The sequence below is a fragment of the Gobio gobio genome (genome assembly GCF_949357685.1).
Source record: "Gobio gobio genome assembly, chromosome: 8".
Taxonomy (NCBI): domain Eukaryota; kingdom Metazoa; phylum Chordata; class Actinopteri; order Cypriniformes; family Gobionidae; genus Gobio; species Gobio gobio.
The window spans coordinates 26314423-26333516 of record NC_137114.1 but is presented as its reverse complement, the minus strand read 5'-3'; the positions used below and the strand labels follow the sequence as shown (position 1 = coordinate 26333516).

At 37.9% G+C, this 19094-nt stretch overlaps 1 protein-coding gene across 1 annotated transcript; it reads left to right on the top strand.

The window, feature by feature from the left end:
* Positions 1–642: 642 nt before the first annotated feature.
* On the top strand, positions 643–16512 carry brca2 (BRCA2 DNA repair associated). Its single transcript, XM_079823310.1, has 27 exons — positions 643–768; positions 1000–1092; positions 1248–1469; positions 1546–1618; positions 1718–1761; positions 1847–1872; positions 2182–2293; positions 2801–2856; positions 4160–4238; positions 4363–5058; positions 5136–9191; positions 9282–9383; positions 9483–9552; positions 9637–10004; positions 10171–10361; positions 10455–10642; positions 12108–12278; positions 12353–12707; positions 12790–12945; positions 13048–13195; positions 13301–13410; positions 13528–13729; positions 13820–13986; positions 14091–14229; positions 14357–14610; positions 14720–14845; positions 15653–16512. The coding sequence occupies exons 2-27, from the start codon at positions 1059–1061 to the stop codon at positions 16007–16009; spliced, it is 8502 nt and encodes a 2833-aa protein (XP_079679436.1). The 5' UTR covers positions 643–768; positions 1000–1058; the 3' UTR covers positions 16010–16512.
* Positions 16513–19094: the final 2582 nt, after the last annotated feature.

Below are 19094 nucleotides of genomic sequence, written 5' to 3'. Positions count from 1 at the left end.
TTTTAAAATTAATTGCCTTAAAAACGTTTTTAAAAATCAAACAAGTATATACCTAATACTAGCCTACCTTTTATATTTCACAGTATACTTAAAACAAGCAAAAAGTATAAAAAAACAATATATTTTTAAAGCATTTCAAATTCATGTAACTGCCCTAATATTATAAAGGCCTAGCACTCTTTATTCTAGTATTTTATTTATTATGTATTGTGTTTTTAACATATATATGATGATTTTATATGTTGTTGTTATTCTCTGTTTACATACTCTACTGAACTATACTACAATGCCTTATATTTGTCATGAAGCCTACTTATTGAATTGCACTTAAAGAAACCTACTGGTAACTTACTGGTTTCCTGCAACAGACCATACTATGAGCATAAACCTAAAAACAAACATGATTAGACATTAATGTATTTAATAATGCCTTCGCATACCACACGATTTGCTCCCGTTGTGTTTTGGTGACATCATGTGGTCAACATGTGAACGTGACATCTGATTGCCTGGAACTCACGTAGGAACGCCCCTGAACTCACGGCCGCATTTTGATTGGTCGAGACAACTGCTCTTCCGTTGACGACACGGCGCTTATTGGCGGGATGTGTTAAACCAGCTTTATGCACGCGCAGAATAAACAGATCCCCTCAGAAGACTTCAGGGAATAAAACATCGTGAATCGGCGATGAAGAAGACATTTCCAGGAATATCATTTAGTCAAAAGTTACAAAAAGCTTTTTGTGTGTGTCAACACGTTCGTTCACGGTAACTTCCCGTTCTGTTTCCTGTCTATTGTAGCTAACGTTAGTTCAGATAATCACTAACGTTATGTTGATTGCGTTATGTATGGCATAGAACAGCTAAGTTACTTTACTAAGCTTCGATGACAAACTGTTACTTGATAACTACCTAATATAAAAGTCATAGACATTGATGTTACAGATACATGTTGCATTCTATGATATTTTTGTTATATTTGTCTTTGTTTATCTGTAGGTCCAGCGACAACATTATTGTTCTTGGTTCAGATTTAACCCCATCACACTCATGGCAGCATGTTTGAAAACTTCTTTCATCAAATTGACAAAGGTAGACACTTACAATAATATAAATACTAATAATGTATAGTGTATTGTTTTCTTATATGATTATACAATATATTGTTATGATTATTACTATTGGTATTATAACTACTGGTATATACAGTCATTCTTATTTTTAAATCTGATTGATTGTGAATTAAGAGCTTGGACCCCTTAATCCAGACTGGTTTGAGGAGTTGACTGAAAAAGCTTCCAGAGATGAAGGACGTCCTGACAGTTCGAAAGCTGAGCGGGAGGAGGACACTGTCAAAGCACCAGAGACATCAGCCCTGGCCAGTCAGCTGTATTCAACACCCAAAATATTTAAGCAACAACACTTTCAGTCCCCTGATTCCATTCCTAACGAAGAGTCACCTTATGAAGGTATCATTATTGTAGTGTCATGTATGAATTATGTGTATAAGGACATGTACTGTACAATTGTTTTCTTGCCACCCAGTGACTAATGGTGACTTATCAGCTTTTCCCTGGACAGAATCGAGCCCTTGTTTGTTTGGCTCAGCCAAAGACTGGTAATTATGTTTAGATGAATTTATTATGAGTTATATGAATTTTACATGAAATATGAAAGTCAAGCAGGTTAATGTAAGTTTCTCTCCTTTCTTTTATAGTCAAAGATTTGATAGATCCTGTGAAAAACCTAGAGATTGCTTTGGTAAGAAAGTTTTAGATTATTTTTCCTCTTTTCACTAAAAGTAAAAAAAAAAATGTGTTAATGATTTCTTTATGTGACATCACAGGCCAGGATACACCAAAAAGGTCTTTGGTAAGTCAACACAAAATCAAAAAACTGGTCATATCATATTTACCTTAATTCATGTTATTGGTCATGTTTTTTGTGGTTGCTTGATTCATCCATGGGATGCAAGTTTATCTAAAGAAAAAAATTAACTTTTTAATTTTGGCTGGAGTCACCAATCCCTCTTTTTATTTTATTATTATTATTTTTATAAACCCTGCTCTTCAACCAGCCTATTTCAGGAACATGTCACATTACAGAAAAAAGTGGTTGTGAACAAAGTTTCACATTGGCATTCTAGACATGAATCATGATGTTGAGTTTGATCTCTTCCAGGCACGTTCGGCAAAACTGATATCTGAGAGCCTTGGGGCACAAATCAACCCTGACTTATCTTGGACCAGCTCCTTTAACACACCATCATCTTTGACTCCCACTGTGATATTGCGTATGTATGAATATTCTTATGCCTTGTCTCTTTAGTAGAGAAGAATGTATGGCTTACAATCAAAAACACGATCATAATGTCGACTTTCTCCACATTATCTCCACACTATTAATCAACAACTGTAATATTAACTTTGCGTTAATACTTACTGTTGAATATATTTAACCAACAAGAAGATGAACTTGCACACATAATAGTAGAAGATTTATTACCAAAAATACATTGTTTAGAAACTTTGTGTCGTGAAATCTTCTACTGTTATGTTTGTAAGCGCCTCTTGTTATTTGGCGCAGACGTTCTATGGCCTCTCTGCATTTTTTGCTGTTTTTGACCTTTATTAGGCGGTCAGGGATAGTATGCATTTAGAGTCCTGCATTAGAATGATGCAATTTATTTTTACATATGTTAAATCCTTTTTACTTAAATACTTATATATGTTTCAATTACACCCTGGTCTCCTGATCAGGTATGAGCTACAATTTATGAGCTATTCTTCTTTCCTTTTAGCAAAAACAGAGGATCGCCGTCCTTCATCAAGTGGCCTCAAAGACAAGGAAGCAATTGTAAGTGTAAATTTCCAAAGTTGTGCACATTTATTAAAGAATAATATATATGCAGAGCTCCAGACTGCGACCTAACTAAATGAAAGTGGAACGAAGCTGTGAAAACGTATCATTATCATTTGTGCTTCACGGACTGTTTATCAGTTCGGACCCAAAGTAGGTCAGCGCAGTGCAAGCCGATCTCGATCACGTGGCACGGTTACTACACAGCGCTGGGAGATCCAGTGAAGAAATCTGTTGAATTTTCCACAGAATTAATAACATCGATGCAAAGTGTATATAAAGACTTTGATTGCTGCAAGATCTAGTGAGAAGCATTCAGATTCGGCACGGAGTTCTCTGTTATAAACCATAGATATCAGATCAAACTGTACTGACGTGGAAACCAGCAGAGAGACATTGAGCCATGAATGAACAAGTAATAAAAGACTTTCAGTCCACAAATCAGCTACTTTCACCATGGATTTAATGTAGTAATACAATCTAACTGTGATGACAGAAATAGTCAAATGCTTACAAGTAATACACATCTTTTCCCAGCACTTCAAAACTAAAATATTATTATATTTAAATGTTATTTTTAATGTGATGACCAAAACATTATTTGTCCATCCTTCTAAACTAAAAGTTTCAAGATGTAGGAAAACTCACACTTATTTAAAAAATTAAAAAATACATGAAATAACTTGTAACTAGTTGGTGGCTGTAGAGCAGCGCTTATTGGCTTATTGGCTATTTCCACTCCCCAATATTTTTTTAACTTGTTTTGCTTTTTTAATTAATATTAAGACATGAATGATAATAATTAAAGTTAATTTTATCTACACCTCAACTTATGCTCAGTGCTTTATTGTCAGCCCCCCAGTGCTACCAAATACTTTCTGTAGAACTTCGTGTCACCGGTGCTGCTGCCCTCAAATGTTAGTCTGGAGCCCTGTGAACTTAATTAAAACTGCACATTGTAATTTCTGTATGTTAAGTCCATTCATTACCATACAAGGCATTTGTCAGTAATGCAGTCAAAATGGGGGAAAATGTGAATAACTGCGTTGTAGGTTGATTTAAGGTGTGCCCCTAAATTTTCTGCCTGTGCTCCTAAAATTTTTCAGTTAGGGGCTACAGTGCTCCTAGTAAAAACAGTTAGTATGGAGCCCTGATATATAATGTTTTTTTCTGCATTCTATGCCTGTCCTTTGTTTTTTGCTTTTGCTATTATGGTTCCTAATATTCTGAGATCCTGCTTTCACCAACATAGAATTCCTTGATGGCTGATGGCTTGTTCTCATTTTCTTATTCATGCTAGTTTGTGCGGAAACTGTTCCCATCTCTCTCGAAAGTCTCTGCAAATACTGCATCTTTAAATGATACATTACAACAAGAGGGTGAGTGTGACACTGTATATTTGAAATTTTACAGATAAATGCTTAATGTGAAATGCATACACATACCAGTAAATCCAATTAGAAAATAATTGGGATTATTCTGTACTTTTCTCTTCAATGATAGCCAAAAGTGAGACTATTCAGGTTGATGACTTGGGAGAAAATCCTGTTTGCTCTCCAAATACATCTCCTGATAATAGTGGTCTGTGGAAGCAGAAGGTTCCCAGCGCTATAGAGGATGGGGATGTCCGGACCACAGTGCAAAATGTTCTTGATGGTGCTGAGGATGCGTTATCAATATTCTTCAGCAACAGTACTTCAACTCTGCGGAGAATCAAAACCAAAGAGAGGATCAGAAGGAGAATAACTGATTCCTCAAAGGATGTCAAGTCACTTGTTCTAACTTCAGAACCAGATGAGATATTAAAGTCTGATGTAGAAACAAAAAGCCATCAAGATATCATTCAATGGACCCCACTAAGTTTATCAGAATCTGTTTTGAACGGAGGTTGTTCGGGGGCATCTTTGATAAACAATCACAACACTGTAGCATCCAGTGAAACTAATGGTGGTACTGTTTTCAACTACACTGCAGAAAGTAGCCACACTTTTTCAGAGAGTGTAAGACTCAGATCTTATCCAGAAGAAGCTGAGCATCAGAAGACTTTGTTAGACAAATCACCTGCTTTCATGCTCCCTAGAAAGCCCAGGAAGTTTGTGTATCAAGTGCCAAGTTCTGATTTGTCAAAGACTGTAATTGAACACAAAGCAGCTCTACCAGTATTTGGTCATTTGGACAGTTTGGACCATACTGTCAAAGGTAAGACTGTTCTTGTATTAAATTATCTTACAAATATTGTTTGTGTACGTATTTTTAAACCGCTTTTCGTTTTACAGAAAGTTCCTCAGTGGAAAAGGTGTCTAGTGACCTTAATGAATCCAGATTCACAAGTGAAAATGCAATCAATAATCATACACAGCTGCAAGCAGCCGACCCGTTATCTACAGAACTCCATGATTTCGACCACGGATTGGATATGACACAGCTTTCCAAAGCATTTGCAGAGGATTTCACACAAGAAATAAGGCCAGGAGGGCTGCTTGACATGCCTGTAAAGAGTGACCAAAAGGGCCAAGTGCAACCTAATGCTGAGCTTAAGGAGTACAAAGTTGGTTATCACAATGACATCTCTAATTTAGCAGACATGTCTGCCAACTCCCCAAACAAGTCAACCGTCATGCTCACAACTTTTGATATCAGTCATGACAGTGGTTGCCCCACCACCTTCTCAGATTTGGATGGTACGACAACCTTGTGCACAGATATCAAGGAGTTTTGTCCTACTTTTGAAACAGCAAACAACAAGGCCATTTCCATACCAAGTGAGGCTATAATGAAGGCCAAAGCATCATTGGATGAAGCTGCAGGGGATGGTTTGAGCATCACTTTAAATCAAACAACTCCAAAACATTATCAAACAATTGAAACCTTGTGCAAATCAGTATCAGGAAGCACTAATGCAACCAGGTCACATGTCGGACAGTTTGTCTTCCCTAACCATGCAACAATAACGTGTGTTAGTGATACTCCAAAGAGTGACAGTCCAAAGAACTTTAAAGTGAATATTTCAAGTTACTCTTCACCACAGTCAAATGAATCTGATTATAAAACTGGTTCAAAGAGGAATATTACAGCTTCAGATGTTGGCCTTCAAACAGAGACTCTTTTGAAAGAGAAATTGTGGAGAGATTCCTTAAAGTGCATTCATCAAAAACTGGATTTCAAAAGAATTGCTGAAAGACAGACTGTGTTCGATGTTAACCGCACACACAAACCCACCGCAGTGGACTCCAGCCGTGATGATGAGAAGAATGGCACTTTGACTGCATCTCAAAAGGCTGATGTTACAGAATTGTGCAATCTTTTGGAGGAAGCAAATAGTCAACATGAATTTACCCAGTTCAAACCGACAAATCTTGGCTCAGAGAACAACACTACAGAGAGAGAGTGGGATCCTGATATAGTCAATGGCATCGACTTTGATGATAGTTTTAACTGTGATTTTGTGAAAGGAAAGCATCCAGTCAAGAAAGACACTTCTTCAGTTAACAGATCTGATCATATTCAAATTGTAGATGCTGCCAAATTATGCAGCATTTCAAAGGAAACACGGAATGGTATTGTGCCTTTGTCAGGGACTGAAGACAACTCTTTAGTTGATGGAATGAAAAATGTGCTGTGTCATATCAGTGATAATACTCAGTTCCACTGTCTTGGTTTTAAAACTGCTGAAGGGAAACGTATAAACATCTCAGAAAAGAGTTTAGACAAAGCAAAGCTCTTTTTTGAAGAGGATGGTCAAGAAGTCAAGGTGGATATTGGAGAAATAAAATCAGAGTGTTCTGATCATTCAGCCAACACATCTGACAGTATAAGCTCAGAAAATAAAACCCACAATGTAAAAAATTTACATTTCAACTGTGAATATGTCAAGGCACATTGTAAAGAGATAAATAAGCAAGTGGCAGGAAATGCAGGAATGGAGCAGAATTGTTCAGATGAAAAAACAGATGTTGTTCGTGTTGACTCAAATAGTCATTTTGGATTTAGTACAGCTAAGGGAGCGAAGCTGAAAGTGTCTGAAAAGGCACTTTTGCAAGCAAGAAAACTTAACGATGTTGACAGCTTGGAGTCGCAAACTTACGTACTCTCTCTCCACACTACTGGAAAACACGATGCCTCTATATCAACAACTAACCTTCAGAAAACAAAAGCTGTTTCTTGGAGTGAAACCTCTATAAAAAGAAATCAGCCAGACTCAGTGGTGGTAAATCAAATATCTGATGGTCCGGATATTCCTTCCTTCAGCAGTGAGAATGTCTTCCAAGAACAGAAATCTAGCAATGATCTTAAAGAAGTTTGTGCAAAGATTTTTCCCTCAGAAACTTTTGTGCCTCGATCAGGGCAAGGCTTTGGTTTTCAGACAGCCAGTGGGAAAGGAGTTTCCTTTTCAGCCAGCGCCCTTAAGAAGGCAAAGGACATATTCAAAGACTGTGATTCAAATATTGACAGCTTGGATTCTGCAAAAACGGGGAAAAATGACAAACTAGTTGAAATCCTCAAACAAACAAATGCACCCATTTCAAATTGTAAAAGCGTTACATTTTCAGATGTGGTGGAGGCCAAAACTGTTTTCAGGGACACTGTTCTGATTAATGACTTATCATTGCAATCCTCTTTGGACCAGCAACCTCCTCAGGAAAAAGTATGCGAGAAAAAAGACCTTCAAAATGAATTCTCTAAGCATCTCTCTGAGTTGCTTCCTCTTAATGGCAACTGTGGCTTCAGTACAGCCAGTGGTAAGAAGGTATCCATCTCAGCTGGAGCACTACAGCGAGCTAAGGATGTATTTTCTGAGTCAGTTGATGATTTCTCATGTGTCAATGATTCTCAAAAGACAAAGCAGGTTGTCGATAACCAAGCAGACTCTATTTCCTCGGGAGAACACAAAGGATTCTGTACAGCAGGTGGGAAGAACATGGCTGTCTCTGCTACTGGGACACAAGGGGCAAAGTATCTCTTCAGAGATTGTGAAGAGGAGAGTTCATCATCCAAAGATCGTCAGCACCAAAACTGTAAAGGTTTCAGCGATGTCTCAGAAAAGACCCTGATCAATGAAAAAGTGGCATTTGCAGGTTCCAGTGACATCCCTTTCGGCCGTGAGACTGAAACTAGGAATTCTTCAGGAAAAAATTTAGGATTCTCTACAGCAGGTGGAAAGAAGGTGGCCATCTCTGCCACTGCACTTCAGATGGCCAAGAGTCTTTTTAATGATTGTGAAGAGGATAATTTAGCTTCTGGGAGTCTTCAGCACCAAGGCTGTAAAGGTTTCAGCACTGCCAGTGGCAAAGATGTTACTGTCTCCGAAAATGTACTTTGTGAGGTTAGAGCAGCATTTTCAGGTTGTGAGGATGCCTCCTTCAGTCATGAGCCTAAAAATTCTTCAGGAAACAATTTAGGATTCTCTACAGCAGGTGGGAAGAAGGTGGCCATCTCTGCCACTGCACTTCAGAGGGCCAAGAGTCTCTTTAATGATTGTGAAGAGGAGAATTTAGCTTCTGGGAGTCTTCAGCACCAAGGCTGTAAAGGTTTCAGCACTGCCAGTGGCAAAGATGTTACTGTCTCTGAAAATGCACTGCGTGAGGTTAGAGCGACATTTGCAGGTTGTGAGGATGCCTCCTTCAGTCATGAGCCTAAAAATTCTTCAGGAAACAATTTAGGATTCTCTACAGCAGGTGGGAAGAAGGTGGCTATTTCTGCTACTGCACTTCACAGTGCCAAAAGTCTCTTTGAAGGTTATGAAGAGGAAAATGCATCTATGGGACTTGTATCAGAGAAAGTCCCACCTCAGACTAAGGGTTCTCATAGAAAAAGTGAGGATATTTTAGATGGAAACCTAAAGTTTGAACAACTGAACAAGAAAAACTGTGGTTTCAGCACTGCTAGTGGTAAAGGTGTGTCCGTATCAAAAGTTGCCATTGAGGAAGCTTCTAAATTATTCAGAGACTGTGATGCCCAAGTTGCTACTACTGATAACCAACTGCTAGAGAGTGATTTCTCAAAACGTTGTACTCAACATAAAGAGAGACGAACCGAAACCACTCTACATTCTTTGCCATTGAAAGTAACTCAAAATATACCTGCACAACTAGACTTGCACTCTTTGGATTTTAACAGTTGTACAGACACCCAGCAGAAGTACTTTGAGCAGGAAGCAATGGCTTGCACTGAAGCTTTACTGGCAGATGATGACCTGAATGAATCGACCAAGTTGGTGATGTCAGAGGACACTGATTGCAAAAAAAGTCCATCTATTCATGATATACAGACACACGGGTGTTTTGACCTGAACAGAAGGAGGAAACGTCAGTATGATTCCAGCAGTGTAGCAGGTATGGCTCGGTTTCATTTTGTGGGGCAACTGTATGAATGAATACATTTGATATTTTAACCTCTCATTATGGTAAATGCTTTCTGTTTAGATTCAGGGCAGCCTCCTTTGAAAAGACAACTTCTCTCTGAATTTGACCAGACTTTAGATCCAAAATCCTCTGGCCTTACACCACTCAAAAGCTGTCCAAACGGTTCGTTTTTATTTTTTAAATTTTTCTATCTATTACTATCTACGATCTATTACTTCTGTTTATTTTATGATGAAATACTATATCTTATTCATTTGGCAGGAATTCTAAAAGACAGGCGTGTCTTCAAATATAATGTCCACCTCAAGCCAAATGTCACTGCTCCTGATTGGTAGGTTGTATGTTTTTCTGGTTTTAACAGTTAAGAATGCACAAGGCATCTTTAATTCTTACAAATTCTCTTTTGTATATGCAGGCATCACATGGGCGAAAAGTCAAATGACCTTGAACAACAACATTCTTCTGTGTCTGTCCAAAACAGACGCACCTCAGACACTAAAGGAGGGGTGTTTGTGCCCCCTTTCCAGGAGGTTATGAAGACTGGTACATCAAACTGTCTAAATGTCTCTAAAGTGTCCAGTGGTTTTATCCCACCTTTCATAAAGGAAAACAAAGATAAAACTGATCATAGCAATCAATTAGACCAAAGGGTGTCGACTTTTACATCACATAGTGACAGTGTTGCACAGTATTGTGATGAGAAGAAGCTACATGAGGATTTTAAGCCTAAATCAACAACTTCAGTGGAAAGCGTAACGAAAACCATGGACTCTGAAGAGAAAGGTAGTCATTTACGTCTCTTCTAATTTGATCTTTTTAATATATCTCTCAAAATATGTCTCATAATCTTGGGGTTATTCTGAATGATATGTGTATGGAAGTGTCCACAGATATAGAGATAGAAATTAATAATTTTATGAATACAGCAATAAATCTACTTTTTTAATAGACACTGAGGCATGGCAGGAGACCTTGGACCTAGCCAGGAATATGCAAGACATGAGGCTAAGAAAGAAGAAAAGGCAGACTATTCGTCCTCTACCTGGCAGCCTTTACCTTGCTAAGACTTCTGGTGTCCCCAGAATCGGTCTGAGAGATGCAGTTGGATGCAAATGTCCTGGTCAATACACAAAGGAGGAGGTACATTTTTGATACCTTTTTGCTTCTTATTTTACTGTTTTTAAGGCACTGAAAAAATACATTTTGTATACTTTTTCCCCTCCCCCATCTCAGCTGTATCAGCATGGTGTGCATCAGAAAGTCTCAGAAATAACCAGTGAAAATGCTGAATCATTCCGATTTGACTGTAATGACATCTTCAAACGTGAGCTTCTCATTGAGTCTGGTGCCCTTCAGCTGGCAGATGGAGGCTGGTTGGTTCCAGACAGTAAGGGTACTGTGGGCAAAGACGAATTTTATAGGTAAACATATTGCATGCCGAATCCGATGCATATGGTGTAGGGGTGTAACGATTCATCTACTACATCGATGTATCGATTTATTTTCCTACGATCTAACTACATCGATCTGTGCTCGGCAAGTTGGCCTTCCGGACGACATATATCGATCTAACATCGTTTTAAAAGGTAATCAATCGATTGTATCGATCATAGGAAATAACGCATTGGATTTAAGCACGTCAGACTTTAAATGGATGTTTTTTCTTAGCACTTTTAATGATAAAGGCGTTAAACGTTACTCGATTCAGTCTGCCTATCTGTGACATCATCGCCACGCACGCACCAGCAGCAGCAGCGCTAAGAAAACAAAACAGCATGGCGGATGGCAGAGGAGAAGCCAACGAGCGAGAAATTATCAAGCCACCAGGAGAAAGAGCTAAGTTAGTAACGTGTTACCTGTACTTTCAACCCTTGCTAAATGTTACCTGTGCATTCCTGACACCAGTGTGCCAGCAGAGCGAGTTTTAGTACTGCTGGTGATATAGTGAACACACAGAGAAGTGTTCTGCGGTCAGATCATGTTGATATTTTTGAAAAAGAAATATGTAGAGTCATTGAAGAGTAGTTGGTTACATTTTATCTTTTGTTAAATATTGTTTGTTTATTAAACTGAGAGTAGTAGCAGGTTCAGCCAGTTTATTCAAACTGAAGAAATGTTGGTTGCACTTTATTTTTGATATTAATATTGTATTTGTATTATTTTAATGTTGAAAAACAACAGCAAAAGTAGCAGGTAAACCTACTATTAATTAAACCTGAAGAGAAGTTAGTTGCACTTTATTTTTGATATTAATATTGTAATATTATTATGTTGGATAACAAAAGCAGAAGTAGCAGGTTAACCTACTGTTGAAATGTTGGTTGCACTTACTGTGCTTTTATTGAATATGTATTGAATATTGAAAATGAGAGCAGAAAAGGTTATCTTCCTGTTAATTCAACCTAAACTGTTGGTTGCACTTTATTCAAATAAAATTTGAATGCATTTGCCATTAATTGTTGTTTACTTGTTTGTTTATATCCATAATTAATTGATACCTGATTCCCTTACAAGAAACAACAGGAATCTAGGAAACTTTACCTGCACTGACCAGTATCCAGATATTTATTTCAGTCACACAATTTTTGGCTAAAAAGTTACTGAATCGATTTCAGGTCACTGAATCGTTTCGGATCGTATCGTTCTAAATGAACCAAAATCGTCCTTGAATCGTATCGACAACCTCAAATCGTGATACGAATCGAATCGTTGTTAAAACGAATCGTTACACCCCTAATATGGTGCATTTAACACTATCAATACAAATAATCTCTTTTGGTCTTATAATGGCACCGTCTACATACTAAAAGGCATTGTTATCTTGCACAACAATATTGTTCATTGAAGTAATTTGGGCACCATTTTGTACATTTTTATTTTTGGCAGTGCATTATGTGACACCCCTGGTGTTGATCCCAAACTGATCAGTGATGCCTGGGTGTTCAACCACTACCGATGGATTGTATGGAAACGGTCCTCCATGGAAAGAACTTTTCCAGTTTTGATGGGTAGCCTGTGTTTGACTCCAGAGCAAGTTCTTCTGCAGCTGAAATTCAGGTATTGGATCTTAGTAAAGCTCATATTTAAATATATAAAATAAACCATTGTAACTGTTTAATATTTGCACTTAGATATGATGTGGAGGTGGATCACAGTCAGAGATCTGCTCTTAGGAGGATCATGGAGAGGGATGACACTCCAGCTAAGACATTAGTGCTCTGTGTATGTGGTGTTGCTAAAACTTGTCAAAATCCAGAGAAACCAGTGAAAGACGAAAAATCTCCCAATGCAAAGATGGAGTCGTGTGTGATCTGGCTCACAGATGGCTGGTACGCCATCAAAGGTATGTTGGACCCTCCGCTCTCTGCCATGCTGAACAAGGGCCGTCTCCAAATCGGTGATAAAATTGTTACTAGTGGAGCAGAGTTGGTTGGTTCCCAAGAAGCCTGTTCTCCCCTGGAAGCTCCTGAGTCACTGATGCTAAAGGTAAAGTTGGATTTCAACAAAGAAGTTCCATGTGATCTAAATCCTACCAGACTTTATTTGATTTGTCGTTTTTGAATTTCAGATTTCAGCCAACAGCACAAGACGAGCTCGATGGGACACTAAGTTGGGGTACTATCGTGACCCACGGCCTATCAGGCTTTTGCTATCCTCATTGTTCACTGCTGGAGGTGTTGTGAGCTGTGTGAACATTGTGGTGTTGAGAAGTTACCCCACTCAGGTCTGCTCCACCTCAACAGCTCTGATTGAGATATTATCATCTGTAACGACTGAGTGCATAATTTTTTGTACCAAACAATTGACTGACTTTCTCATCAAACAGTGGATGGATAAGAAGCCCAACGGTGTCTTTATATTTCGCAACGATCGTGCCGAAGATCGAGAGGCCAGAAAACACAGCAACTCAAAGCACAAATCCATGGATCTCCTTATTTCTAAAATACAGACCCAGTTTGAAAAAGAAATGGAAGGTAGGGTTTCATTATTTTTCATTTCACTTTCATTTTTAGTCATTAAACTTTATCAAAGGTTTTTATGTAAGGACTTTTGATGAGTGTTTTTCCTCCATGTATAAGGTAAAAAGAAAAGTCGGAGCCAAAGGAGGACATTTAGTCGACATGAGATTGAAGCTCTGCAGGATGGGGAAGAGTTGTATGAGGCAATGGAATGGGATCCTGCTGTTGAGGTGAAGTTTGGTTCATTTTAATTAATTGTATACATATATACATTGTGTCAAACTATGTACCACCATGGATCCCTTAATAAAAGATAATTTATTCAACTCTATACACTATTTGAGTAGGCTCATCTAAGTGAGAGGCAGATGGAGGCGGTGAGTAAGTACAGATGCTGTCTAGGGGAAAGGAGTCAGGCGGAGCTGCAGGAGCGTGTGCAGAAGGCTGTAATGGAAGTCCAGGAGGCTGAGGGTGGGTGTCCCAATCGAGATGTCACTCCTGTTTGGAAGCTCAGCATTACCGATGCCAATGACCTTCAGAACGACTGTGGTGAGCCAAATGGCTATCATCTTTACTCTTTGGTTGGGTGTTGTAGGAGCCAATTTAACCTGTTATGGCTGGGTGCCATTCATTTCCTAGTTTACACGCTGAATATCTGGCGCCCATCGCAGGACTTGTATGGCTTGCTAAGAGAGGGCCGCATATACAGGGCATATCACCTCGCCACATCTGAGGGGAAGAAACGCTCAGGCATTGCTCACATACAACTCACTGCCACCAAGAAAACACTCTTTCAGGATATTGAGGTAAACTAAGTGTTGAACAACTTTGTTCCCACCACAGGCTGATTACTTTCCTGTTTTCATTACAAGCATATGAAATGGCCTTACATAAAATCTGTTTGAGCCAGGTGTCTCCAGAATGGTTGCATCAGCATTTCCGTGCTCGAGAGTGTGTACGCTTCAAAGAACTTCAAAACCCTCAATTCAGCTCTCCTTGTGGGGAGGTGGACATTGTGGGATATATTGTCTCCATTGTGGGCAAACAAGGTTAGTTGCATTTATCATAACTTCTGTTGTCATGAGTAAAAGCTGTTTTTGTTTCATAGTTGACAACTATGTTTCACCAATCCTTAATATTTTCAGACACATTTTGACTGTTTAAATGTCTTCATAGGAAATTGCCCAGTACTGCATCTTGTGGATGAGGACTTAGATCTGGTCTCTGTGAGAACCTACAGTAGTCTGGAGCAGTTGGCTGTAGAAGAGATGGTAAAGCCACGAGCACTGATAGCTCTTAGTAATCTTCAAGTGAGGCCGCTCTCTGGGCCTGTGCCAAGCCTTTATGCAGGAGAACAAGCACTATTCTCCGTAAACCCCAAGGAATCCCATCTGCAAGAAGCTATAGCCCATCTGAAGTCTTTTGTCCAGGTTAATGAATCAGCTTTTAAACTTTTGTATTCAAGTGCATGCAAAATCAAAGGGCGATTCCTCATGTCTTTCATTGTTGCTCATTAGACTTGTGTTGGTTTTTACACAGACTTGTGAGCATTTTTTCAGTGCTGCGGAGGAGAAGGTCTCAGATGTGGTTCCTGCAGGTGTCTTGGGTTGTTTTCAGTCTCCAAGAACTCCTGGTGTGCAGTCTAATTCAAAAATGAATGGCAAGGTTAGTATGAGTTTCTTTTTATGTGGAGAAGTATTGCTTTTATTAGTGGTGCTTATTAAGGCATTCATCACGATAATTATTAACTTTTTTCTATGGACATGAAAGCGCCTACATCTTAAGAAAATGTAAAAATGTAGTTGTTACTGTTGTAGTAAATTGCTAATAGTATACAGATGTCCACACTCTACACTTTTAATTGAGGAATTTGGTAAGTTTATTATTATCATTTATAATTAATTTTAATTGTTTATTTTAATAGTTAATATTATTATTATTATCATCACTAACATTTATTATTATTATTTGTTGTTAACATTTAATACATTATATGAATACATGCTGCGATTCAAAAGTTTAAGGTCAAATTAATACCTTTATTAAGCACTGCAATACAATGATCAAATTGGACCGTTAAGACATTTATATTTACAAAAGGTTTCTTTTGGACTTTCTTTTGTTCAAAGAATCCTGAAAATTATTCATGTAATCATTTAACATTGAAGACTGGAGGAATTATGCTAAAAAAATCTGCTGGAAAATCTATTAAAATAGAAAAGCTTTTTTAAATTGAAATTACAATATTACTGTTTTAACTGCATTTTGATCAAATAAATGCAGCCTTGGTGAGCATAATAGACTTCAATTCAAAAACATAAAAAAAAAAAAAAATCATACCAACCAAAAACAGGTTATTTTTCTGGTCCATATTTATAAATGCACAAATTTTTGGTCCATATTTATAAATGCACTCATGTATGTTCACTAGATGCAATATCAATCTATTTTGCCCTGTGTTGAAATTCCCAGATAACCCCACAGCAAAAAAGCAGCGGTTTCTCACCTTTCACTCCATTGAATAGAAGAACACCTGAATATGCAAGTAACAGTGAGGGAAAAGACCCCAAAAACTTGAAAAGAAGTCGAGGTTTGGACTACTTGTCACGTATTCCGTCCCCTCCACCCCTCACCCCCCTGAAAACTAGAGCTTCTCCCTGCATTAACAAGACCTTTAATCCTCCACGGAGATCTGTGACTCCCAAACCTCCACAGAACAAGTCACCTCGAGCCTCACGTCCCCCACCGGAAGAGGAGAAGTGGGTGCATGATGAAGAGCTGGTGATGATTGACACCCAGGCCTTACTGGATGGGCTAAGGGAAGGCTGATGGGAAAAGTATGACTCTTCTGGTGAAACACTGAATGTGAGTTAAGACACAAGACTGAATTCCAGCATTCAAGGCATTGAGAACTATGGGTAATGCAAGTACTGTTCATACTGTGTTTGCAGAGAAGGCAAATGGCATGTTTTTGCTTGCTGGTTACCTGGTTTACGGTTGTTCTCTGATGGTTAATTATATGCAAGGGATGCACCTTTTTACAACTGCTGCAATCATTTTTTTAAATTCTTTCTTGTACTTGATTGTACTACTAAAGTACTGAAGTTAGTAACGTTCAGGGGGAAAAGTATATGTAAAGTATATGTAAAAATGGTTTAAATATTTTAATTTTTATTAAAAGATGGAAAGTAATTTCGTGCCGAGGTGACATTCATGACATTTGCTAAGACATGTACTATGTGCAATTTAAACAAACCCTTGATAATACTGAAAGTATTAAACTTTTGCATATAACATGCAGTTTGTTCTACTGTCATAAATAATGCACAGCTTACTAAGAGGGAGGTGTTATTTTTGTGAATGTGGTTTTTTCTAAGGATTCAGTCTTATTTTTTGGTCCTGAATGACTAAAACAAAACAAAAGCACTTAGACGTTCAAGGAAAGACCAGCACCATATATTATATTGACTTAATAGTGTGACCACCTAGCATCATATTGACAAATTTAGCATAGACAGCCACTCACTTTTTCTGTAACACTTTACAATAAGGTTTCAATAGTTAACTAGTACATTAGTTAACATGAACTAATAAAGAACTGCACTTATAAAGAGTTTATTAATTTTAATTTCAACATTTACGAATACTTTATTAAAATCTTGTTAACGTTAATTAATGCACTGTGAACTAACATGAACAAACAACGAACAGCTGTATTTTTTATTAACAAATGTTATTAACAAATACAGTAACAAATGTACTGCTTATGGTTAGTTATTGTTAGTTAATGCATTAACTAATGTTAATTAATAAAGACTTATTGTAAAGCGTTACCACTTTTTCTTCAGAAAATATAAATATTGAACTTAAAGCTACACTGTGTGATATTTTCCCCCATTTAGCGGTTAAAAGGTATATGACCATCCAGTGAATATTAGTTTCTCTTCCTCTCAATTCCGATTTCGTTTGAACTCCTACGGTGGCCGATTTAGTCCAAGATTAACATGGCTTCCAGTTCGACCTCGTCCACATTCGACACGGTGCCATCGAGTGTTAAAACGCGAAAGGCGAAGCTTGAATTCAAGGGTATGTCCCTCTTTGGCTGATGTACTTTCAAGATGGAGGGGCAACATGGCGACCCGCATTCGAACCCATTACCGTATGTATTTTCAATGGCATATTATAAACTTACGAGAATACTTTATTACTTGAAAGAAGTAAATATGCATTAATGAACACATGTATTTTTGAAAGAACTAAGTGTTTTTAGCTAAGAATAAACTAAAAAAGTTACACAGTGTAGCTTTAAAATTGATAGTGCAATCCGTTGTGTAAAAATGTCTTCTATTATTGAACAGCAGGGGGAGCCTTAACACTTTCCATAATGCCCTTGACTAGCTGCAAAGTCTATTGGAAGATTTTGAAGTCCTATCAGCCATTTTCATATTAAAATACTCGCATACTGAATAAATGAGAATGGAACAAGTAATAAGATTATATTTCTTAATAACCACTAAAAAACTGGCAAATAGATAGCAGTGGGTATGGCAACAAAAGTCTGACATACTTTACTCGATCTTGCTGGCAAACTTGCTGGCAGGCTTATTTAACAAACCGCAAAGGCAGACAAAGGGGTTTCTTTTCCAAAAAGAACAGTGTCATATTGAATCATCTCTGATCATAATATTACAATTCCAGGCATTTACTCGACTCTAGAGAAAATATAGAATGTGGCCACTGACTGGCTCGTCGAATCAGTGTAAGGATTTTAGAAATTTAGAAGCAACCCCATAATCTATTCACTCGTTAAGGAATGCTTCAGAAAACCACAGACATGCCAGATTCGCAGTCCGCAGTTGCAGTTAGCTGCCATCAGTGGCTTTCCTCCACAGTGTTCAGTTTTACATTTATCATCTCATCGTTGGGAATGTGCTGACTCAGCACACATCCAGCTCTATTTAAAGATCTTTGGCCCACAATGATAAAGATAGCTGACACTCCTGTTGTGTAGCAGAGAGACACTAAAGATGATATCTGTTAGTGGTTGACAGAGAATAGAATTATCGCGGCCAAAAATGTTTCCATGAGGCTAGATCTGAAAATACTTGGTATAATAAAGTCTGAAGTCTTTGAGTTTTTTTTAGCTAGTAGAAAACAGGCCAGATATACAGTATCATAGTTTGTGGTCTGTAAGATATTTTAATGTTTTTGAGAGAAATGCTCACCACCAAGGCTGCATTTATACAGTAAAAAAATATTATTGCAATTGAAAATAACTTTATTATTATTTGAATATATTTTAAAATGTAATTTATTCCTGTGATGCAGTTCAATTTTCAGCATCATTACTTTCAGTGTCACATGATCCTTCAGAAATCATTGTAATATGCTGATTTGGTGCTCAATTATTATTTTTGTAAAAACCGACAAACTTTATATATATTTTTTTTTTAAAACTATCTTTGTAACATAAATGTCTTTACTGTCACTTTTGATAAGTTTTTTTTGCAGCAGAGACCTTGAGCTGCTAATGCTGTGTACACGCTACAAGATTGTCGGGGCGATTTTAAACCCATTTCTCCCCTTCCAACAATTCTAGGTAAAGTCCCGATTATCTTGATGGTTCTACAGATGATCTTATCAGATTTTCCTGTGGTGTGAGGTGCGCGAAGAGTGAGTGTGAATGTGCTGAACATGTTGAATATTTACGATCAGAAATCATGACGTGTGGGGGGGGGGGGTCCTGAGGACAAACGCACACACACTCTAGAGATTATCACGTGATAAGCTTGCCGATCATCCACCATGTTTTTTTACTTTAAAGTCATGTTTGATGCAAGAGATTTTGTGAGATTTCCCATGTTCACAAGCAGGACTGTTGTTTGTGAATGGAATCAGTTAGTGTGCGGTGCGC